The sequence below is a fragment of the Pongo abelii genome, chromosome 19 (assembly GCF_028885655.2).
Source record: "Pongo abelii isolate AG06213 chromosome 19, NHGRI_mPonAbe1-v2.0_pri, whole genome shotgun sequence".
Classification (NCBI taxonomy): domain Eukaryota; kingdom Metazoa; phylum Chordata; class Mammalia; order Primates; family Hominidae; genus Pongo; species Pongo abelii.
In genome coordinates this window covers 18,101,412-18,123,937 of record NC_072004.2, presented here as the reverse complement: position 1 = coordinate 18,123,937, position 22,526 = coordinate 18,101,412, and the positions used below count along the sequence as shown (strand labels likewise).

The window sequence follows — 22,526 nt, the reverse complement described above, 5'->3', positions numbered from 1 at the left end:
AGGGAATCTGGGAGATCCCTGAGGTCTGGATAGCAGTGGAGAGCCCTCAGGGGCTCGGGCAGGGCTGTTTACCACCAACCAGTCTGGAAATATTTCAGAAATTGAACAACTGGTGGAGCCATAGCACGTCAGCCCAGCTCTGATTTCCTCCCCTCGAGATGAGGGTTTATCCTGTCCCTACCACCGACTTGCTGAGGGCCACTCTGGTGGCCCCTCACCAGCCCTCAGTTTCCCCATCCATACACTGAGGACCGAAGCCCCTGCCTCATAGGCCTTGGAGCCCCATGTGGCACAGAGCAGTGGGTCCAGATGTGCCTGTCAGTCCCGGCTCTGTCTGCTCATGTGCCTGCCCTGTGCCCTAGGAACCTGCCTTTGGGATGCTGACAGTGCCCCTGAGGACACCCCTCACGCAGCTGCCAGCCGAGCACCATGCAGAAGCCGTGAGCATCTTCAAGCTGGTATGGGGTCTGCCCCAGCCCACCTTCTAATTCATAGCCCCTGGCCCTGAAGCTGGGCCATGAGGCTCCCAGTCTTCCCAGCCCTCCTCAAGCCCAACCCATGAGCCCCACACCTCTTCCCCAAAGGACAGACTTTTATGTCAGAGGGGGAAATCTGGCTTCCTCTCTGAGGACTGGTGCCTTTTCTTCTCCCAGCCATCTTCCTGGCAAAAAAAAAAAAAAAAAAAAAGATCTGCCTTGGAGCCTCTCAGGGACACCAAGAAGAGACCCAGATCTTCTCCTTAAGGACTTCTCAGTCTGCAGGGGGAGGCAGGGTTGACCCAGCCAGTGACCACCAGTATGGACAGACAGAAGCACCAAGGCTAGGGAGTCTGATGGGTCCACTAATTCAGCCCTGGGCAGGGCCAGAGAGGGCTTCCTGGAGGAGAAGGCGTTTGAGCTGGAGGGGAATTTGCCAGGCAGGGAGAGTGGAGAAAGTACACAGAGAAGAGGAAATTGGTGTGGTCAGAACGGAGTCAAGAGGGCAAGGGTGAGACTGGCCAGTGAGGCCTTGGTTACAGACCCAGAGCTTAGATTTCATCCCAAGGCACCTAGGGAGCCAAGGCAGGTGCTTCCATGGGAGGGATGTGGTCATATCTGAATGTTAAAAAGAACCTTCTGCGGCCTAGATAGAGCAGGAGGTGGGGGCTGGCTGGAGGCCAGGGGTGCAGGGAGGGGGCTAGGGCTGCATGGGGAGCTCTAGAAGGTTCATGAACAGGAAAGATGACACATACTTTGGATCTTTAGTTTTCCCATAGTTGAGGTAAACTGCCTGGTCATTCGGCATAGAATATGGCAGTTGTAGGCCAAGCACGGTGGCGCACACTTGTAATCCCAGCACTTTGGGAGGCCAAGGCAGGCAGATCCCTTGAGTCCAGGAGTTTGAGACCAGCCTGGGCAACATGGTGAAACGCTGTCTCTACTAAAAATACAAAAATTAGCCGGGTGTGGCTGCATGCGCCTGTAATCCTAGCTACTTGAGGGGCTGAGGTGGGAGGATCACTTAGGCCCGGGGAAGTTGAGGCTGCAGTGAGCTGAGATCCTGCCACTGCACTCCAGTCTGGGTGACAGAGACTCCATCTCAAAAAAATATTATATATATATAGCAGTTATATTGTAATATGAGGGACATTTATATGGGCAGGGGCACACATGGGAGGGACATGAGAGGGATGCATGTTGCGGGGTGGGGACTGGAAGGAACAACTTTCTGAGATGCCCAGGAGACTCTGTTCCTGGCCCAGATCCTGCGCTTCATGGGCGACCCCCACCTGCATGGTGCCCGGGAGAACATCTTCGGGAACTACATTGTGCAGAAGGGGCTGGCAGTGCCTGAGCTGCGGGACGAGATCCTGGCACAGCTGGCCAATCAGGTGTGGCACAATCACAATGCCCACAATGCTGAGCGGGGCTGGCTGCTGCTGGCCGCCTGCCTCAGTGGCTTTGCACCTTCCCCGCGCTTCAACAAGTACCTTCTCAAGTGAGTGGGACTGGATAGGGGCTGGGACATGAGGGACGGTGGCACCAGCAGTGGAGCCCAAGGCAGGGTCTTAAAGGTCAGGCCAGAGTCAGATCTCTATGCTGGGAAGCTCAGGCATGGAGGCTGGCCAGGGCTGCTCTGCGTTTCTACTGGGCTCAGGGCAAGAAAGGAGGGCAGGCCTTCACTGCAGGGGCTAGGAGTTAGGTCAGACTGGATGAGGGACTTCCAGAACTCAGAGTGGGACAAAACCAGCATGTGGAGAATTTGGAAAAGAGCATTGACCTCTCACAGCATGAGAGTTTAGTGGGGTGGTTAGGAGCATGGATACTGGACTCAGACAGTCAGGGTTCAAATCCCAGCTCAGCCATATATGAGCTGTGTGACCTTGGGTAAGTTACTTAACCTCTCTGGGCTTCAGTTTCCTTACATATCAAAGGGGGTTATTCTTTTATAGTTTATAAGTGTGATGATTGAGTTTTCATGCTCAGGCATGAGATGTGTCACCCTCAAACCTTGCTAAAACATCAGCACAAGACCAGACGCAGTGGCTCAGGCCTGTAATCCCAGTACTTTGGGAGGCCAAAATGGGAGGATCACTTGAGCCCAGGAGTTCAAGACCAGCCTGGACAATGTATTGAGACCTTGTCTCTGCAAAAAATTTAAAAATTAGCCAGGCATAGTGGTACACGCATGTAGTCCCAGGTACTCAGGAGGTTGAGGCAGGAGCGTTGCTTGAACCCAGGAGGTTGAGGATGCAGTGAGCCAGGATCATGCCACTTACACTTCAGCCTGGGCAACAGAGCAAGACCCTGTCTGATGTTAAAAAAATGGCATAATGATAATACCTACTTCATAGGCTCTTGTGCGGATAAAATATATAGACACACGTAAAGTGCTTAGAACAGAGAGGGGCACATGGTAGGTGCTATGTGAGTATAACCATCACAGTGATGTCACACTGCTGGGTGAGAAGGATGATTTGCAAGGAAATTGCTCAGGCAAGCCCTGGGTGTGAATCTCAGCTCTGATACCTGCTGTGTGGCCTGAGACAAGTCACTGCCCCTCTCTGAACCTGTTTCTCCCCTATAATTTGGGGAAGGCAACAGAACCCACCTAACAGGGTGGCTGTGAGTTACAGAGTGTACAGAATTTTGCTTAGGCCAGCATGCAGCAAATGGACATCACCTGGCCAGTCTTGTGACTCCGTGGCAGCTGACAGCAGGGTAGGGCCATTGCTGGTCTGCCTGCCTGGGGCTTTCCTGAGGGCATGGTGCTAGGTTCCCTCTCTAGCTACTGTGGGCCTGCACCAGTGCTGCTCTTGGCCAGGCTTAGCTGCGTGAGATGTAGGATGTGGGGTTGAGGGAAGCATGAGGAATGACTGGTAGGGATTGGGCTCATTGGGCCTGGGTTGAGTTGAACCCTCAGCCGTCCCTTTTATAGGTGAAAATTTGGAGAAGAGGCTCAGAGAGGGCAGATAACCATCCAAGGTTGCCCTGTGAGAGAATGGAGACAGAGTTCTGGTTGTCGCCCACACCCAGCTGCAGACCCCATCCTGTCAATGACATTTTGTTCCAACAAGCTGGAACCTCTTTGGCCTATCCTTGGACCTCTGTGCTGGCCTGAGATACTTCTGGACTAGCCTGGGACCCTTTCAGTTTAGCCGTGGGACTCTAAACTACCCTGAGATCTTTTGTAGGCTAGCCTGGGACCCCTTAAGTGCAGTCCCAGAGCACTGGACTCTAGCCTGGGACCCTTCTGAACTAGCCTGGAGCCTTTTCAGCCTCACCTTGGAGCTCTGGAATAGCCTGGGCCTTTCTCAGACTAGCCTCAGAATTTCCCACCCCCACCCCCCAGCCCTCAGCCCCCAGCTAGCTTCAGATCCTTCTTGATCCTGGCTCCAACTCCTACCCATCAGGTTTGTGTCTGATTATGGGCGGAATGGCTTCCAGGCTGTGTGTCAGCACCGCCTCATGCAGGCCATGGGCCGGGCCCAACAGCAGGGCTCGGGGGCTGCCCGCACCTTACCCCCGACCCGGCTCGAGTGGACAGCGACCTATGAGAAGGCCAGCATGGCACTGGACGTGGGCTGCTTCAATGGTAAGCTGCCTTCCCCCACCTCAGTGAGGGCAGTGGGAGTCAGCAGGGCCCAGTGAGCCCCGGGGATGGCAGAGGCCACTGGGGAGGGGCCTTCTCAGATGTGGCTCTGCGTGCAAGTCTGTGTGTGGGGGTGGGACCTGGCCCAGGAAAGGGGAGCCAGGGAAGTGAGGCTGCAGATAAAGGAAGCCTGAAAGGAAGAAGCAAGCATGGAGGCACAGCCAAACTGGACTCAGATGCTCCAACCTGAGCCCAGCACCTGCTGCGCCCCAGGTGACCAGTTCTCCTGCCCGGTGCACTCCTGGAGTACGGGGGAAGAGGTGGCTGGAGACATTCTGAGGCACAGGTTGGCTCCTAGGATGCCCTCCCAGCACACTCTTATGTACCTGGAATGTTGTGGGGGGAGGTCACATCCCCCAGAGGGTCCCATAGGGTTCACTCTGTTCATGTTTAGGGTCTGGCTTATAACCCAGGATCTCCCCAGGTAGTGCCTGATGACTCTGTCCCTCATTTCCATTCCTGTGCATGCCATCACCAGGGGGCTGGCAGATGGCTGGCGCGGCTGGACCGTGGCCATGAAGAATGGTGTCCAGTGGGCAGAGCTGGCTGGCCACGACTACGTGTTGGACCTGGTGTCGGACCTGGAGCTGCTCAGGGACTTCCCTCGACAGAAGTCCTACTTCATTGTGGGCGCAGAGGGGCCTGTAGCCAGCAGGGGAGGCCCCAAAGTGTAGGTAGCTATGGGGGACCCCCTCACAGATGGCCACTCCCAGGCAGAAGGCCTGCCCCTCCCAGCTGCTGGGACAGGCTGAGCCCTGAACTTAGACTTCGGGTTCTTAAGGAGGTAGAGTTCACCAAAGGATCCTGCTTTTAAATGGAGAAAGCCACCGAATACCAGGGTGCAGAAGAAAATTTGGGGGATCCTGGGATCTCTCTGGGGGTCAGTAGCTCCACGTTCCTTTTCCCCACAGGGTGTTTGGGAACAGCTGGGACTCGGATGAGGACACGCCCACTAGACCCCAGCCCCAGGAGCACATGCCCAAAGTACCTGACTCTGATGGGTACAGCAGCCACAATCAGGACGGTACAAATGGGGAGACTGAGGCCCAAAGAGGGACAGCAACCCACCAAGGTCAACGAACAATGGCTGCTGTCTCTGGTGGGGAGGGAGCCTTAGAGGCTGTGTGGGGTGGAAATCATCAAGAAAAAAGAACCTGACATTTTTGTGCCTTCCCCTCCAGAGTCAGACAGTCTTGGAGAGCCTGCTGTGCCCCACAAGGGGCTGGACTGCTACCTGGATAGCCTCTTCGACCCTGTGCTGTCCTACGGGGATGCGGTAGGGATGGTGTGGGGTGGGTCATTTGCAGACAGCAGGCACAGCATGTACACCCAAGTCACACACTTGTACAGGGTGACCTGAGAGCTTCTCACAGCCAGGGTCATGGGGTGGTGTGTCCCATCTGGGTGTCTGCTGGAAGCTGGACAAAGGATGAGGGTCTCTTCACAGCTAGAGATGCTCTTGGCTGATCCTGGAAGGACCCACAGTTAGAAGTGCACCTCTAGCAAGGTGTGGTGGCATGCCTCTGTAGTCCCAACTACTTAGGAGGCTGAGATGGGAGGATCATTTGAGCCCAGGAGTTTGAGGCTGCAGTGAGCTGTGATTGCACCACTGTGCTCCAGCCTGGGCAACGACGAGACCCTGTCTCAAAAAAAAAAAAAAAAAAAAAAAAACAAAGGGAAGAAGTGCACCTTTGGTGGCAGCCAGCCCCCTGGGGCCACTAAAATATCTCTATCTGGATGGAGTTGAATGACCTTGGTCCCTGGGTCTTCTGGCCCCAGATCTCACAAGACCCCTCAGGTACCCTTACTCACTCTGGAAATTACAGAACCCACCCCACCCCCACTGCCCCTGGCATGATATGCAGCCCTGAGCAGGGCACAACCCCTCCTTGAGCCTCAGTTTACTCCTCTGGGGAAGGGGGGGGATGGGTTGGGAGCTCATTTGGTTATGGAGACGACTGATTGGGATGCCATAGGGGTAAAGGCTGAGCATACAGCAGACACTGAGCCAGTGGGAGGCTGCCCCCTCCCACCAGAGGGTGGGGAAGAGGCCAGTGTCAGGTGCCTGTTGCCATGGAACCTTGGGAGTACAACAATGAGATGGTCACTTGAGCCACCCACTGACCCCAGGACCTGGAGAAGCCAACAGCCATTGCCCACCGCATGAAAGGGGGAGGCCAGCCCAGTGGAGGCGGCAGTAGTGGTACTGAAGACACCCCCAGGAGACCCCCAGAGCCAAAGCCAAGTCAGTGCCTCCCCAGGGTGGTTCCAGGGTTGGGCAGGGCCAGAGCCACTTGCTGGTGTGCTAGAATGGAGGCAGCCACAGCATGATGGGGGGTGAGAGGACAGGGAGGCGGGCATCTCCGGTGCCATCTGTGCCTTCTGCCCCCTCCCCTCAGTCCCAGGCCTGGATGCCTCCACATTGGCTCTGCAGCAAGCCTTCATCCACAAACAGGCCGTGCTGCTGGTGAGTGAGGGAGGGACTGCTGGGGGGTGGACAATGGACCTGCCTGGTCACCACTGCCACCCCTCCCCAGGCCCGGGAGATGACCCTGCAGGCCATGGCACTCCAGCAGCAGCCCCTGAGTGCTGCCCTGAGATCCTTGCCTGCAGAGGTGAGCCTGGCCTGCCCAGGGTGCAGGGGTTGCTTGGAGACACAAGCTGTAAAGAGGAGCGCTGTGCTGCTCCAGGGCACTATTGTGCCTCTTTGAGCCCAGGAGCTCCACAACCCATCTTTGACAGAGATCTGGAGTCCCAGAGAGCAGCCTGGTATATCCCAGGCAGCCCACCCTCACGTCCTGTTCTCCACAGAAACCCCCAGCACCAGAGGCACAGCCGAAGTCTGTAGGCACCGGTCCCCCTGCCAAACCCGTGCTCCTGCGTGCCACTCCAAAGCCCTTGGCCCCAGCCCCTCTGGCCAAGGCTCCAAGGCCCCCCATCAAGCCTGTGGCTGCCCCTGTTCTAGCTCAGGATCAGGCTTCTCCAGAAACCAGTGAGTGCCCTATCCCAGCCTCTGGGGCTTCCCAGGACAGGCCTGGTGGTGTGGTTGTGCCCCTTGTGGCCTCACCCTGTTCCCACCACGCCCCTTGCCCACAGCTTCACCCTCCCCAGAGCTGGTCCGGTACTCTACGCTCAACTCTGAGCACTTCCCACAGCCCACACAGCAGATCAAGAATATTGTCAGGCAGTACCAGCAGCCGTTCCGGGGAGGCCGGCCCAAGGCCCTCAGGTCAGCACTGCCCCTGCCCCCAGCCCTTCAGCCCCCTCACTGTGCCTGAGTGTCCATCATGGCCCACCAGCTTACTGGGTTGAAGCACCCTGCCCAGCTCCTGTTAGGGAGGGAGTTTGTTTATACTGATGAGTCCAGATGAGGCCCTGCTGTTGTCTAGGTTGTGCTGTAGGACTTCAGGCCAGTCTCTGCTTCTCCCTGGATTCTCATTTATAATGATGGGGGTGGGGGGTGGAGGAGGAGGAAGTTCCCTACTGTCAAACTATGTGATGGGAAAGGGAGACTCAGTGTCAACCCACCACAGTACTCCAATGCCCACAGGAAGGATGGCGGGAAAGTGTTCATGAAGCGGCCAGACCCTCACGAGGAGGCCCTGATGATCCTGAAGGGGCAGATGACTCACCTGGCAGCTGCACCTGGCACCCAGGTGAGGGGGGAGGGTGGGGCTGGGCCCAGGTGGAACAGAAGACAAAGAGGGGCCTCAGGGATCCTCAGAAACCAGCTACCCCTATAAGCTGTGGCCCTGCCACTGCCCCTCCACAGGGCCTGCCTGTTGCCCCCTGAGCAGTCTCTTTGGGGTTGGACAGGTGTCCAGAGAGGCCGTGGCCCTGGTGAAGCCGGTGACCAGTGCACCAAGGCCATCCATGGCACCCACTTCAGGTGAGAGGGCCAGGAGGGAGGGAGGGAAGGGTGTCCAAGTATATGAGGAAGTCTGTGGGCACAGGTGAGTGTGTCAGTGGGGTGTGTGTGTCTATGTCCCTGAGCCCCTGTGTACATCTTGTGAGCACATTGGTGTAATTATAACGTCAACACTTAAGTAGCACAGATCTCAGGCCAGGCCCATCCTGGCCTCATATAATCCTACCAGAACACTTCAAGGTAGCACTGTTGTTCCTACATGTTGCAGATGGGGAAATGGAGGCACAGATAGGTTAAGTGGTTTGCCTAAGGTCACGCAGCTCAAAAGTGTCAGACCAGGGATATCAGCTCAGGCCTCCTGGCATCACAGTTGAAGCCCTAACCTCTACACCCTTTGTCTCTCGGCAGCTGCAGTGATCTTAACAGCTATAAAGCAGTTCCCATCCTGCCCCTGACAAAAACCTTCTGATGGCTCCTACAATAAGCTCCAAACTCCTCACCGTGGCCTATGAGACGCGACATGATGTGTCCACCTCCCCAGCCTCATCTCCTCTCTTCCTCCCCTTGGCACATTCTGTTCCTCTCTGTTCTCGGAACACTCCAAGCCCACTCCTGCCTTGCATGTTCCCTGTGCCTAGAATGCTCTTCCCCAAGACTTTTGCATGCCTGGCTCCTTCTCACCATTCATGTCACAGCTCAAATGTCACCTCGGCAAGGTCTGCCTAGATTGCTAGGAGTGAAGGACCTCACAGACCAGCTCTCCAGGATCCATCCTAAACCACCCTGCTTTACTGCCACCCCAGCCTCGGGCAGTGAGAGCTTTGTTTCTGAATGATCTGTGCCACCCACACCTGCCATGGGCACTAAACTCCAGGGCAGGGGCATTGTTTACTTTATTTGTGGGGCCATCTTAGCCTTTAGCCCAGGCCCGTATAAAATAGGTGTTTTGGCTGGGCACAGTGGCTCACGCCTGTAATCCCAGCACTTTGGGAGTCCGAGGCGGGCGGATCACAAGGTCAAGAGATCAAGACCATCCTGGCCAACATGGTGAAACCCCTTCTCTGCTAAAAACACAAAAATTAGCTGGGCGTGGTGGTGGGCACATCCAATAGGTGTTTTTATGTGTTGAATGAAAGGCTGGGTCATGTGTGATCCTTGTGAGCAGCTGTTTCTGTGGCCCGCTCCTGGGTCCCCTCCTCCACCCGCCCTGCCTCTCCCACTTCATCCTAAGAGGTGCCTGTGGCCGGGCGCAGTAGCTCGTGCCTGTAATCCCAGCACTTTCGGAGGCCGAGGCGGGCGGACCACCTGAGGTCAGGAATTCGAGACTAGCCGGCCCAACATGGCGAAACCCCATCTCTACTAAACATACAAAAAATTAGCCGGGCGTGGTGGCGGGCGCCTGTAATCCCAGCTACTCAGGAGGCTGAGGCAGGAGAATCGCTTGAACCCAGGAGGCGGAGCTTGCAGTGGGCCGAGATTACGCCACTGCACTCTAGCCTGAGCGACAACAGCGAAACTCCGTCTCAAAAAAGTATATATATTAATTAAATAAAAAAACGAGGTGCCTTCTCCTGACTCCCTGATCTCCGCGCTCTCCAGGTCTGCCCTCGCGATCGCTGGAGCCCCCTGAGGAACTCACGCAGACGCGGCTGCACCGCCTCATCAACCCCAGCTTCTACGGCTATCAGGACGCCCCCTGGAGGATCTTCCTGCGCAAAGAGGTGCCGAGCACGGCCGTAGCCAGGGGAGGGGCTGAAGCGGGGCAGAGGAGGGTCTAGGACTTGGGGAGCGAGCCCAGGAGGACAGAAAAAGGCCGGGCTGAAACCAGGGGTGGAGTTACAGCCGGGGCGGAACTGCATCTAGGGGGCGGGGCCGGGTGTGAAGCAAGGCCAGGGGGCAGTCGGACTGTACCCACTCAAGTCCCGCCCCTGCAGGTGTTTTACCCCAAGGACAGCTACAGCCATCCTGTGCAGCTTGACCTCCTGTTCCGGCAGGTGAGGTCCTGTCTCCCCTTTCTGCCTCAGTGAACTCAGCAGGGCTGTGTGGACGCAAAGATGAGCTAGCTGCAAAGCCTGCCTCTGCATGTTGGGATTTGGGGTCCTTGACCGGGGTGAGGATGGGCAGCTGTTTTATTGAATCTCCCCCTCCCATGGGCAGGATCAGTGAACCCACAGTTCAGCCTAATCAGAGCCATAGTTTGTCTGAGCTAGACATGACCCAGAGATCAAATGTAAACCCTGTAAACCCCCCTGTATAGATTAGGAAACGGTGGCCTAGGAAGGGTGGCCTGGATTGTGGGGGTGAGGAGAAAGGAGAGGGCCCTGTAAGTGTGATCTGATTTACACAGATGACCCAGCTTACAGATGACCCCACTGCTGCAAAATGGGACCCCTCCCACATTGCCACTCACCCTAGTATAGTCCTGCCTGGGTCCCGGCTGGGGGAGTCCCATGTGCTGCCTGCATCACAGCCTGTTCCCACAGATCCTGCACGACACGCTCTCCGAGGCCTGCCTTCGCATCTCTGAGGATGAGAGGCTCAGGATGAAGGCTTTGTTTGGTATCTCGGGGGAGGGGAGGGGTATTGATGGGGCAACCAGTCAGAGGCACAGCCAGCCCTGTCCCAGAGGGAGACTGAGGCTGACAAGCCCAGGCCCACCATCTCCCAGACATGCGCCTCCTTGCTCTGCTTCTCTGGCCTCTCGCATGGCCGGGCTGCATGTTTGGGGTTGGCAATGCCTGACACATTGTGTGTCCTGGCCATCTCATCCATTGCTGGGTTTCGGTTTTCTAGTATAGACACTGGTCAGATACCTTCTTGCTGGGTATCAGCCACCTCCCTCCCTGACATCCCCGAGATGGGGGTTGCCAGGGGAGCGGGGAGAGGGTCCTGACCAGACCTGGCCTCCCATAGCCCAGAACCAGCTGGACACACAGAGGCCTCTGGTAACGGAAAGTGTGAAGCGGGCTGTGGTCAGCACTGCACGAGACACCTGGGAGGTCTACTTCTCCCGCATCTTCCCCGCCACGGTACGAGCCCCTCGCTTGCCCCTGCCTGTGCAGAGGATTCAGGGATGAGACGAGAGGACCCTCACATGCCCTTACTCTCTGCCCCAGGGCAGCGTGGGCACTGGTGTGCAGCTCCTAGCTGTGTCCCACGTGGGCATCAAACTCCTGAGGATGGTCAAGGGCGGCCAGGAGGCCGGCGGGCAGCTGCGGGTCCTGCGTGCATACAGGTGACCAGCAGGGGCGAAGTGGGGCTGGCTGGAGACTGGGATACAGACTGGCATCGGCATTTCCTTCCTCTCCACAGCCACTTACCAAGTACCCATGACGCGCCAGGCTCTGTGCCAAGCCATTGAAGCAAACCCATTTTAGAGCTGGGGAAACTGAGGCTCAGAGAGAGAAGTTGTCTCAGGTCACACAGCCAGGAAGGGATTGAGCTAGGCTCCCACTCGTCTGCCCTCCTCCCAACCTGCACAGCAGCAGCACTGTTCAGAGGGGCGGCTGTGCTGGAAATGACCAAATCCTGATGCAGCTGGGGAGGGAACCACTGCCAGCAGTGACACCTTACTGAGTCCTCAGACTCCCTCCCCTGCTAAAAGTCCCTTTTGTCCTTTTTAACACGAGGATGGGAATAGAACCTTGCTAACTGGTTAGGTAAAAGCTGCATGCTTTGAAAGATGGAGAGAATTTGGTCAATGGGTGAAAGAGAGATTTGGGTAGGCGCAAATCTAGATTTAGAGCTTGGAGCAAGGGACAAAGGGTGGAGAGGGGCCAGAGTGTTGGCCCAAAGGGTGGTAGGAACTGAGCTGAAGCCACAGCCTGGGTCAGAGAGGGGAAGCAGGAAGCTTAGGGTCCTGTGGGAGCTGGCACAATGGGGCCAAGGTGGGGCTGGGCTTCAAATGGGGCAGGACAGGAGCAGAAGCAGCACAATAGGTGGAAGGAGGGCATCCCTCTGGCAGTGGAGTCATGCCACCGACCCATCCTCCAGCTTTGCAGATATCCTGTTTGTGGCCATGCCCTCCCAGAACATGCTGGAGTTCAACTTGGCGAGTGAGAAGGTCATCCTCTTCTCAGCCCGCGCGCACCAGGTCAAGACCCTGGTAGATGACTTCATCTTGGAGCTGAAGAAGGTAAGGATCTTCTCACAGATCTTCCCTCCACCCAGGCTGAGGGCCAGCAACAGGGCCCTCACTGTTCCAGGGAAACATGACTGTGTCTGTAGATTTCTGTCTACCTTCAGGCCTGTGCACTGGCTGTGCCTTCCACTTGGAATACCCTTTCCGCCTTTTGCCTGCTCCTTCAGAAAACGTTTGCCAGTGCCCCCTGCCGGGTGGCACAGCACATCCTCTGAGGTCTGCAGCAATTGTACTCCTTACCCTCCTGCCTTGGCTGCATGGCCTACTGCATCTCAATCTCTTTCCATCCCCTCTGCCCACTCCTGACGGGCAGCCCCCAGGCCTAGGGCAGGTCATCTCTGTGCCCCAGGCCTGAGGAAGACTTCAGCAGGAAAGTCGGTGAGGGATTGAGTGGGGAAGGCCTATGTGTGTGCCCTAAAGTCCATCTGTGTCCCTCAGACTCACCCTCCAGCCCTTTCTTCCACCCAGAATGCCCTTCCCTCTTCTCACCTAATGAAGACTCCCTTCGCTGATGAGTCAGGAAGGATGTTAGGAGCAGGGGTGACTCTAGGCCTCTGGGAGTGGGGTGATAGGGCTGTTGCCCTCACCCTGCCCCTGGCTGACCCAGGACTCTGACTATGTGGTCGCTGTGAGGAACTTCCTGCCTGAGGACCCTGCGCTGCTGGCTTTCCACAAGGGTGACATCATACACCTGCAGCCCCTAGAGCCACCTCGAGTGGGTCAGTGCCACTGGGGTGGGCTGGGGGCAGGAGGGGGAGGCTGGCCAAGGGGGCCTCCCTGGCAGATGCTGACCCGAGCCTGGCCCATAGGCTACAGTGCCGGCTGCGTGGTTCGCAAGAAGGTGGTGTACCTGGAGGAGCTGCGACGTAGAGGCCCCGACTTCGGTGGGTGCCCCAGAACCTGGAACCCCATACAGGGCACATCCTAGTTTCACCCACTCGTGGTGCAGATGTACAGTGAGGATTTCTTGGTGCCCGAAAGTGGTCTGGGCTGGTCAGGTTTCCTAAGGTCCAGCCGTGGCCTGTCAGTATCTGCTGGTGGCCAGACAGCCCAGCCCTCTGCTTTGCCTGAGGGGTCTCCGTGGGCATTTCCATGTTTGTGGCCTGAATCTCTCTTTATGTCTCCACATGACCTGAGAGTCCACAAACCCTGCTTTGCCTTTTTGCTTCACTTCCCCTTTCTGGTCCTGTGGCCCTGAGAAAATCCCTCTCCTTCCCTGAGCCTGTTCCCTCATCTGTAAAATGGGTTTGATGGCCTGGCCTGCCCCACAGAGTTCTAGAGAAGGGTTAAGAAGGTACCCAAATCTCCCTAAAGGGCCCCCTTGGTCACAAGACAAGACCCCCCTGTTTGCCTTAGACCTTTTACTCGTCCCTAGGCTGGAGGTTCGGGACCATCCACGGGCGCGTGGGCCGCTTCCCTTCGGAGCTGGTGCAGCCCGCTGCTGCCCCCGACTTCCTGCAGCTGCCAGCCGAGCCAGGCCGCGGCCGAGCAGCCGCCGTGGCCGCTGCTGTGGCCTCTGCAGCCGCTGCACAGGAGGTGGGCCGCAGGAGAGAGGTGAGACCAGTGGGGTTGGGGTGGGGCGGGGTAGACCAGGGGGAAGGGGCCGCTGCAGAAGGGGTGAGGCGAGTGGGGATAAGGTGGGCCAAGGGCCCGGCCAGGCTCTTGGAGCGTAGCTGATCTTGGACTAGGGTGAGGGTGAACCAGGTAGAGTGAGCTGCAGGTGAGACCCGGGAGATGGGACCAGAGATGGTTGGAGGTGTGGCCAAATGGGGTAGGGCAGGATGAGGATCAGCTGGTTGTAATCAGGACAATGGGGTCAGACCAGCCTGGGCCCGCCAGTTGGTGAAGTCTACTGGGGATGGGGCGGGGCCAGGTGAGTGGGCGGCTTATGGAGCTAGCGAGGGGCGGGGTCAGCTGTGACGTGACAGTTGGGGAAGTCAACCCCGGGCAAGGGTGTGGCCAAGTGGGGCAGGGAGCCAGGTTAGCACAGCAAGTAAAAGGCGTGGGCGGGCTGAAGGGGTAAGAACAACGGGATGCGGGTGGGTCCAGAGGGATGGGTGGGTGGGAGGCTTGAGAATCTGGGTCCAGTCAGCGAGGGGTTGCGTTGTCAGTTTTGACCAAAGGGTTAGGCGTGGTGTGGCGGGACAGGACCTTCCTAGCTCCGCCTCTTCTGCAGGGTCCCCCAGTCAGGGCCCGCTCTGCTGACCATGGGGAGGACGCCCTGGCGCTCCCACCCTACACAATGCTCGAGTTTGCCCAGAAGTATTTCCGAGACCCTCAGAGGAGACCCCAGTGAGTGGCGGCCCCACCCCTCTTCCCCACAGTGGGAGGGTTCTGGGCTTCTTGCTGCCATCCAAACTGCAGGCTGTCGGTCTTGGAGGCCCCACTTCTGGTGGGAGAGATGAGAGACCACCCAGGTGTAAGGCCCATTTCAGTGTCTGCCTCTGGAGGTCTTCCTGACCGGTAGACTGATCAGAGTGGTGGGTCAAGAACATTCCCACGTGGAAAAGGATGTAACCAAGGCTTGGGCAGGACAGGTCAGTAGCACCCACCTCCCACTGCAGGGATGGCCTCAGGCTGAAATCCAAGGAGGCTCGGGAGTCCAGAATCTTGGAGGACATGCTTTGCTTCACCAAGGTGTCCAGTCCCGGACCTCAGTTTCCCCATCTGTAAAATGGTGATGCAGAGGCCCCCTCCCAGGCCCCTGGGGCCAACAAACTTGTTCTCAGTGAGACCCTCTGGTTCTCAGCACCCTGATTCCCTCCCAAGGACAGCCTCTGTCCCCAGTGTTGGGCCTGGCTCCCCTTTTGTGACGTGGACCCTCCTGTTATCATATGGCCTCGGAACACAATCTGTCCACTTTCTGTCCTGATGTGTCCCTCCTCCATCATGACACAGCTCTCTTCCCCCACAGACTCCCCTCCAGGAATCCCTCATCGAACTCAGCGACAGCAGCCTCAACAAGATGGCCACCGACATGTTCCTAGGTGTGGGAGTGGGACTGCAGCCAGGGCTCTGGGCTAGGGGGGATCCAGCACTGTGTGATCCCTACTGGTCGCCACTCCTCCCTGATCTTCAGATTCTTTCCCTCCCGCCAGCTCAGACATGGGACACATTTAAGAGAATAGAAGCTCCCAGCTGCCTGTGGCCAAGGCTCCCAGGGAGGGGCTCAGCCCTGGGGCTTCCTGGGGTGGGGGGGCAACTGGGGGTTTGGTGGGTCTGAGTGGGATAGGTCTTTCCTACAGCTGTAATGAAGTTCATGGGGGATGCCCCACTGAAGGGCCAGAGTGACCTGGATGTGCTTTGTAACCTCCTGAAGGTCAGTCCAGCCAACTTTGCCAGAGGCCCCCTTTCCTGCTCTGTGGCTCAGTTTCCCCATCTGTCAATGAGTCACAGGATATTAGGGCGGGAAACCTCTCCCATGGTCCAAACAGGAATGCATCATGCTGGTGGGGAGGGGGCTGGGAAAGGGACACCAGGCCTATCTTCAGGTGCCCACCCTGTTCTTATGTACCTGGTATATGACATAGCCCCTAGCATGTCTTTGGTGTGTGACCTCCCTGCTCTCCTTCAGCTGTGCGGGGACCATGAGGTCATGCGGGATGAATGTTACTGCCAAGTTGTGAAGCAGATCACAGACAATACCAGCTCCAAGCAGTGAGTGAACTGGACTTTACCCCACCAGCTCCTCACTGTGTCCATGCTCCAGGAGGGACCAGTTCAGCCTCCCACCTCCTCAGGCCTGACCCCTCCTGGATTATCTTCCCCTCACCCTCATCCTCACTCAATAGAGCACACTTTTTGGAATTACTTGGTCTGGAACACACCATTTCTGCTCTCTGAACTTTAGTGCCCTCATCTGTAAAATGAAAATGATAATGTGTAAGTCCAGATTCTTAGTTGCAAGTGACAGAAACCCAACTCAATCTGGTTTAACCAAAAGGGAACTTGTTGATTCAGAGAAGTGAAAAGTCAGTGAGTATGTGGCCTCAGGCATAGCTGGATCCAGGTGTCATTAGGAAGCAGGCTTTCTCCATCTTCTGGCTCTGCTTTCCTCTGTGTTGATCATTCCCAAACAGCCTCTCCCACAGAGTAGCAAGGTGGCAGGTCTGGGGCGACAGCTCAGCAATCCCAGAGAAAGCAAGACTGACCCAATGTTTGCTGTAGAAATTCTTAAATCCAGCCTTACAGGCCTGAGTTGGTCACATGCTCAGCCCTGAACCAACTATGCTTATCCCTAGGCCAATCACTGTGGCCAGGGTCTGCAGTGTTCACATTAACCAAACCTGACTTCCATGCCCATCTCCAAACCACAGGGATCCAGAGCGGGGTGGGTGGTTTCCCAAAGGAAGCCCAAGTGTTGTTTCCAGACACCAGATATCCCTACAAATGAAACCCTTACACCCAGGACCATGTGAAGATGAATTACTGTGTTCCACTCATACATGGCCAGCACACAGTAGGTGCCCAATGTGTGCATGCTCTTGTTATCATCAGGTCCACCCTCCTGTCTCCATCTGCACTACCTCCTCACTTGCTCTCCATCTCCTCAGGAATTTTAGAACCACTCAGCTTGTCCTCCTGCTCCTCCCAGCCCTGGGCCTTACCTGGCATGACCTCTACACAGTCTCAGCAGCTTCCCCTTTTCCCAGAAGCCTCCCTAGAGAGATCCCCTACCTGTTGTGAGGCAGAAAAGAGAAGAATAGGAGAGGAAAGAGTCGCAGTGCTTCCCCTACCTGGGGAAGATGTCTGGGGCCCCATCCCCTTCCGTCCCTATCCCCCGTCCTGACTTCCCAAGCAGAATATGCCTTTTGCATATCACTGCGCGGGGAGGGGCATCCTCAGGGGACAGGAGCTGCCTGAGAGTTGGAATCTGTCTCAGCTCAATCCCAGGAGGCTCTTGGCACACTCTAGTGCTGTGGCCACCTGTGATGTGGCCCCCATGTGTCCTTTCAGGGACAGCTGCCAGCGAGGCTGGAGGCTGCTGTATATCGTGACTGCCTACCACAGCTGCTCTGAGGTCCTCCACCCACACCTCACTCGCTTCCTCCAAGACATGAGCCGGACCCCAGGCCTGCCCTTTCAGGGTGAGAGGTCAATGAGTGGGAACCCAGGGCTGCATGCTTCTCCCATGGGGACTGGGTGGGCAGCTGGTGGGAGGGGAAACCCAGAGGGCCTCGCTCTTCACAGGTGCTGAGCAATGTTTACCAATATTAATATACTCCCCAAATATTTGTGAAGGCTTCACAGGGGCTGGCGTGGTGGTTTGTCTGATCTAATGGAGGGGGTGGTCAGGGATGACTCCTTGGAGGAAGTGTTGCCCTGGGTAGGAGGGATTTCCAGGTGGAGTGAGTGACAGGAGCAAAGACAGGGGTGGGAATACGTGGTACGTGGGAGAAGAGAAGGAGGTGGGCAAGAATCCAGAGTACTGGGGTGCGGCCCTGCCTCTCTGACTGTTGGGACTCAGCAAGGGTCTTGAGGGGTCTGGGCAGAGGTGGGCCCAAGCTGGTATCATCCCCCTTAGAATATGGAGAAAGGAGGGGGCCGCTCTTCAGTGTTGTTTCCATAGCAACCCCTGGGGCTCCCGAAGAAGGAGGCTGGGGCCCCTGTAGTCACCATGGCAGCCGTGGAGGAGATAGGAGACCTTACCCTTCCTGCCTCTGAATGCTTCTCTCTGATTCAATTAACAAACATTCAACCCACAGATGAATAGACCCAGCTCCCTATGGAAGAGCTCCCAGATGCATAAAAGCAACAGAACGTGCCCTAGAACTCTTGACTCAGACAAATGGAGCACTGATGCTGGGGTCTCCTGCACTGGGAGGCCTGGGTGAGGGAGGGCAGCTGGCAGGGTATCCCAGCTGGCATGAGCAGAGCTGCATCACCCTAGCCACAGAGCCTGTGAGATACAAGCTCCCCAGTCAGCAGCTCAGGGTGACAGCGGTTTCCAGGCATATAGGTTGCCAAGGGGACTGTGGGCTGGATAAAAGGTCCTTAGCCACGTGGGATGTGGGTTCAAATCCAGCTCTTAACCTCTAGCTCTTGACCTTGGGCAAGTCACTGTCCCTGTCTGAACTGTTTCGTCAACTGTCAAATGGGGGAGTAAATGCCTTCCCCACAGCTTGTGGAGAGAATGCAATGGGCTCATGGTTGGTGGCAAGAGGAGCCCCTTTCTCCCACAGTCCACCTTGGGCAAGGCCTGGACTCCCTACTTCTGCAGGGATCGCCAAGGCCTGTGAGCAGAACCTGCAGAAAACCTTGCGCTTTGGAGGTCGTCTGGAGCTCCCCAGCAGCATAGAGCTTCGGGCCATGTTGGTGAGCACAGGGTGGGAGTGGGTTCAAAATGAATGGGAGGCTGGGTGCAGTGGCTCATGCCTGTAATCGCAGCACTTTGGGAGGCCGAGGTGGGCAGATTCACCTGAGGTCAGGAGTTCGAGACCAGCCTGGCCAACATGGTGAAACCCCGTCTCTACTAAAAATACAAAAATTAGCCGGGCATGGTGGCAGGCACCTGTAATCCCAGCTACTCGGGAGGCTAAGGCAGGAGAATTACTTGAACCCAGGAGGCAGAGGTTGCAGTGAGCCAAGATCGTGCCACTGCATTCCAGCCTGGATGACAGAGCGAGACTCCATGTCAAAAAACAAAAACACACACAAAAAATGTATGGGAGACACAAGCCCTGCCCAGAGACCTCTCTGTCAGGTGCATTGCACTCAGGGTCTTGCAGACAGGCCCTGCTCAGTCCAGGTGCTCACCTGCCCAGAGACCTCTCTGTCAGGTGCATTGCACTCAGGGTCTTGCAGACAGGCCCTGCTCAGTCCAGGTGCTCAAGTGTTCCTACACGTGCAAGCCCAGGACCCTTTGGCTTGGGAACTCCCAGGGTAGGAGACAAGGGCTGTCCCAGATCCTAGGACCCAACCTGTCATCCCTCTCCCACCTACCTACCCCAGGCAGGCCGCAGTTCCAAGAGGCAACTCTTTCTTCTTCCTGGAGGCCTTGAACGCCATCTCAAAATCAAAACATGCACTGTAAGTAAAGGAACGTCTCCTGCAGCCAGGTACTGGAGGGGCAGGGACAGGGACAGCCCAGGCTCCAGGATGGGGGTGGAGTAAGCCCCCAGTGATGCTGAGCCCTCCCAGGCTCTCCCACAGCCCCACAAGGCAGGACTTATTTCTCAGAAGAGCAAACTGCACCTCAGAGAGGTTAAGCCTCTGGCTCAGGGTCATCCTGCAAAAAAGGGACAGAAGCAGATTTTAAACCTAAGTCTGAGACCACAAGCTGTGTTCTTTCCCTGCCTGAGGCTGATTCTCAGAGACCTCAGAGGATTGTGCGCCTTTGTGAAGAGGGCTGAGGAACTCCACACATGGCCTCTGGGGGCCTGAGTGGGGCCAGAAGGACAGAGGTCAAGCCAATTGGCATGGCCTCATCTCTTCCGCCCCACCCCCAGGTGGCCCTGGACGTGGTGGAAGAGATATGTGCTGAGATGGCTCTGACACGCCCTGAGGCCTTCAATGAATATGTTATCTTCGTTGTCACCAACCGGGGTGAGTGCCAGGAAGACTGAGCATGCTGGGCCCATTCCCATCCCCGGGCCTTGTGCCATGTGGGGCCCTCCACCCAGATTTTAGGGCCCAAGTCAGGTGCCACTTCCTCCAGGAAGCCCCTTGACCCCTATGTGGAAGGATCTCTCCCTTTATCTGTCCCTTTCTGCTTTGCTTAGTTTGCCTCACCTTATGATGAGGGCCCTCTCTCATCCCTCCCTTTGTCCCTCAGGGGATGCTCAATGTGAGGACACAGGCTGTGTCCTCGAGGAGATTACATCCTGGGAAGGTTTCCATTAATAGCGCTGCACTCCTGGAACCTATAGATGCAAGCCTTCTTTCTTGCCTTTCATGCCTTAATAATAGCCAGAGAAGCCCCCCCCGAGGTGTCACTAGCCCCTCTCGAGGGCTCCTGGGACCCTAGGTGACCATCATGCATCCCAAAGCCCCTTCCATCTGCTGCCTGCCCACTCTAGATCATGGTCTTGCCTCCTGTCACCAGCTGGTCAGCTCCAGCAACCCCCAGCCAGCTCTCCCTACCGCTGCCTCAGCCCTCAGCCATGTGCCATCAGCCCTGCCTGCCCAAGTCCAGCTAAGACATTAGGGGAGAATGGCAGGTAACAAAACGGTCCTAATAACTGATATTTATTGAACGGATGCTGTGCCCCAGGTACAATTCAGAGCATTTCAGGCTGGGTGTGGTGGCTCATGCCTGTAATCCCAGCACTTTGGGAGGCTGAGGCAGGTGGATCTCTTGAGGCCAGGAGTTCCAGAGCAGCCTGGCCAACATGGCGAAGACCCATCTCTACTAAAAATTAGCCAACCATGGTAGTGCGCACCTGTAATTCCAGCTACTCAGGAGGCTGAGGCACAATAATCACTTGAACCTTGGAGGCGGAGGTTGTAGTGAGCCATGATCATGCCACTGTACTCCAACCTAGGTGATGGAGTGAGACTCTATCTCAAAAAAAAAAAAAAAAAAAAAAAGCCAGGCGTGGTGGCTCACACCTGTAATCCCAGCACTTTGAGAGGCCGAGGCGGGTGGATCACCTAAGGTCGGGAGTTCGAGACCAGCCTGAGCAACATGGAGAAACTCCGTCTCTACTAAAAATACAGAATTAGCCAGGCATGGTGATGTTTGCCTGCTACTCGGGAGGGTGAGGCAGGAGGTTGCAGTGAGCTGAGATCATGCCATTGCACTCCAGCCTGGGCAACAAGAGCGAAACTCCATCTCAAAAAAAAGCATTTCATTCTGTGAACTCTTTGAATCCCCACAACAACCTTATGAAGTGGATGGAGACTGTTAGCCTTTCCATTTACAGATGGGAAAACTGAGGCCCAGGGAGGCTGTATTAGTTTTCTATTGTTGCTATAACAGATTATCACAAATTTAGTGGCTTAAAAAACATAAATATATTACCTTATAATTCTGAAAGTCAGAAGTTCTAAAATGAAAATGGCCTCAGGGCCAGGTTCCTTCTGGAAGCTCTAGGGAAGAATCTGTTTCCTTTCCTTTTCCAGCTTCTAGAGGCTGCCCGCATTCCTTGGCCCATGGCCCTTTCCTCCATCTCCAAAGCCAGCAGTATAGAATCCTCAAATCTCTCTCCCTGCCAGCCTCTGCTTCTGGTCTCACATCTCTTCCTCTGATTCTGACCCTTCTGCTTTCCTCTTATGAGGACCCCTGTGCTGACGACGTTGGGCCTGCTTGGATAATCCTGGATCATCTCCATCTCCACATTCTTAACTTAATCACATCTGCAGAGTGCCTTTTGCCAGGAAAGTGACATATTCATAAGTTCTAGGGATTAGGACCTGGACCATCTTTGGAGGGGTCATTATTCAGCCTGCCACAGAAGTTGTGACTTACTCACAGTCACACAGTGGTAATCATGTAATCATACCAAACTCCCTCTCTTTGGTAAGGTTTTACTGCAGGTGTGAGATGGGTGGCAAAAATGTCAGTGCAAGAGAGAAAAACTTGAGCCTCTCCCAGGCTCAGACCCCAATCCTCCCCACCCCCACCTATGCCAGGTACCTGGCGAGGGGTCTCTCCTGAAGGAGGTCTGCAGAAAGGTACTCAATGGGTCTCATAGTGTGAGGCCTCTTGTGTTTGTCCTTGTTCCCAGCCTCCTCTGGAAAGGAGCCGGGCCTTCTCTGAGAATAATGCAGGGCACTTTCCCAGATCCAGGCAAGCCACACTTGGGGCACTCTTCAGGAGCCCCTCTTTCCCCAAGAGAAATGGAGCATTACTTAAAGCTTTGAATTGGAGTTATTACCATCTGTGGTCATCAACATTTCAATAAAACATAGAACACCCTATTCGACAAGCATGCTCTCCTTTAATGAGGAAGCTGTGTCCCAGAACAGGCAGGTGGCTTGCCCGAGGTGATACCTCACCTGGGTAGCAGATTGGGGTCTGCACACATGCTCTGTACAGGTGCACACATGTGTGTGCACACATGCCCCCACCCAGCCCTGCCTCCCTGCTCTCTGCAGGCCAGCATGTGTGCCCACTCAGTCGCCGTGCTTACATCCTGGATGTGGCCTCAGAGATGGAGCAGGTGGACGGCGGCTACATGCTCTGGTTCCGGCGTGTGCTCTGGGATCAGCCACTCAAGTTCGAGAATGAGCTATACGTGACCATGCACTACAACCAGGTCAGCACACGTAGGCTTCTCTGGACTCTGGGACCTTCTAGGCTCCCCCGGGCCTGTGAGTCAGACTCCACAGCCTTGGTGGTTGAAGTGTTCATGATTCAGGCCCTGTGGACGTCTCTAACCCTGATGCCTCTGCTCCCCTATGTGGTCTCTTTGGAGAAGTCGAAACAGCCCTCACTACCTTTGA

At 56.1% G+C, this 22,526-nt stretch overlaps 1 protein-coding gene and 1 non-coding gene across 3 annotated transcripts in view; both read left to right on the top strand.

The window, feature by feature from the left end:
• MYO15A (myosin XVA) overlaps positions 1-22,526 on the top strand; it is a 71,002-nt gene that overhangs the window by 35,925 nt on the left and 12,551 nt on the right. For both annotated transcript variants that reach the window (XM_024234893.3, XM_024234894.3), the window contains 33 exons: positions 363-458; positions 1,742-1,977; positions 3,893-4,074; positions 4,345-4,417; positions 4,610-4,801; positions 5,043-5,203; positions 5,313-5,407; positions 6,262-6,376; positions 6,531-6,598; positions 6,669-6,746; positions 6,943-7,123; positions 7,228-7,360; positions 7,682-7,787; positions 7,948-8,020; positions 9,599-9,720; positions 9,934-9,993; positions 10,483-10,558; positions 10,913-11,028; positions 11,116-11,234; positions 11,993-12,134; positions 12,748-12,859; positions 12,950-13,024; positions 13,516-13,694; positions 14,317-14,432; positions 14,705-14,777; positions 15,055-15,127; positions 15,386-15,459; positions 15,715-15,797; positions 17,097-17,227; positions 18,361-18,455; positions 19,092-19,169; positions 19,589-19,685; positions 22,179-22,339. In XM_024234893.3, the coding sequence (XP_024090661.3) occupies positions 363-458; positions 1,742-1,977; positions 3,893-4,074; positions 4,345-4,417; positions 4,610-4,801; positions 5,043-5,203; positions 5,313-5,407; positions 6,262-6,376; positions 6,531-6,598; positions 6,669-6,746; positions 6,943-7,123; positions 7,228-7,360; positions 7,682-7,787; positions 7,948-8,020; positions 9,599-9,720; positions 9,934-9,993; positions 10,483-10,558; positions 10,913-11,028; positions 11,116-11,234; positions 11,993-12,134; positions 12,748-12,859; positions 12,950-13,024; positions 13,516-13,694; positions 14,317-14,432; positions 14,705-14,777; positions 15,055-15,127; positions 15,386-15,459; positions 15,715-15,797; positions 17,097-17,227; positions 18,361-18,455; positions 19,092-19,169; positions 19,589-19,685; positions 22,179-22,339 (3,771 nt within the window). The remainder of the gene's footprint in view (positions 1-362; positions 459-1,741; positions 1,978-3,892; positions 4,075-4,344; positions 4,418-4,609; positions 4,802-5,042; positions 5,204-5,312; positions 5,408-6,261; positions 6,377-6,530; positions 6,599-6,668; positions 6,747-6,942; positions 7,124-7,227; positions 7,361-7,681; positions 7,788-7,947; positions 8,021-9,598; positions 9,721-9,933; positions 9,994-10,482; positions 10,559-10,912; positions 11,029-11,115; positions 11,235-11,992; positions 12,135-12,747; positions 12,860-12,949; positions 13,025-13,515; positions 13,695-14,316; positions 14,433-14,704; positions 14,778-15,054; positions 15,128-15,385; positions 15,460-15,714; positions 15,798-17,096; positions 17,228-18,360; positions 18,456-19,091; positions 19,170-19,588; positions 19,686-22,178; positions 22,340-22,526) is intronic.
• LOC112129826 (small nucleolar RNA U13) lies at positions 2,420-2,519 on the top strand. Its single transcript, XR_002912177.1, has one exon. It is a non-coding gene; the product is annotated as a small nucleolar RNA U13 (small nucleolar RNA).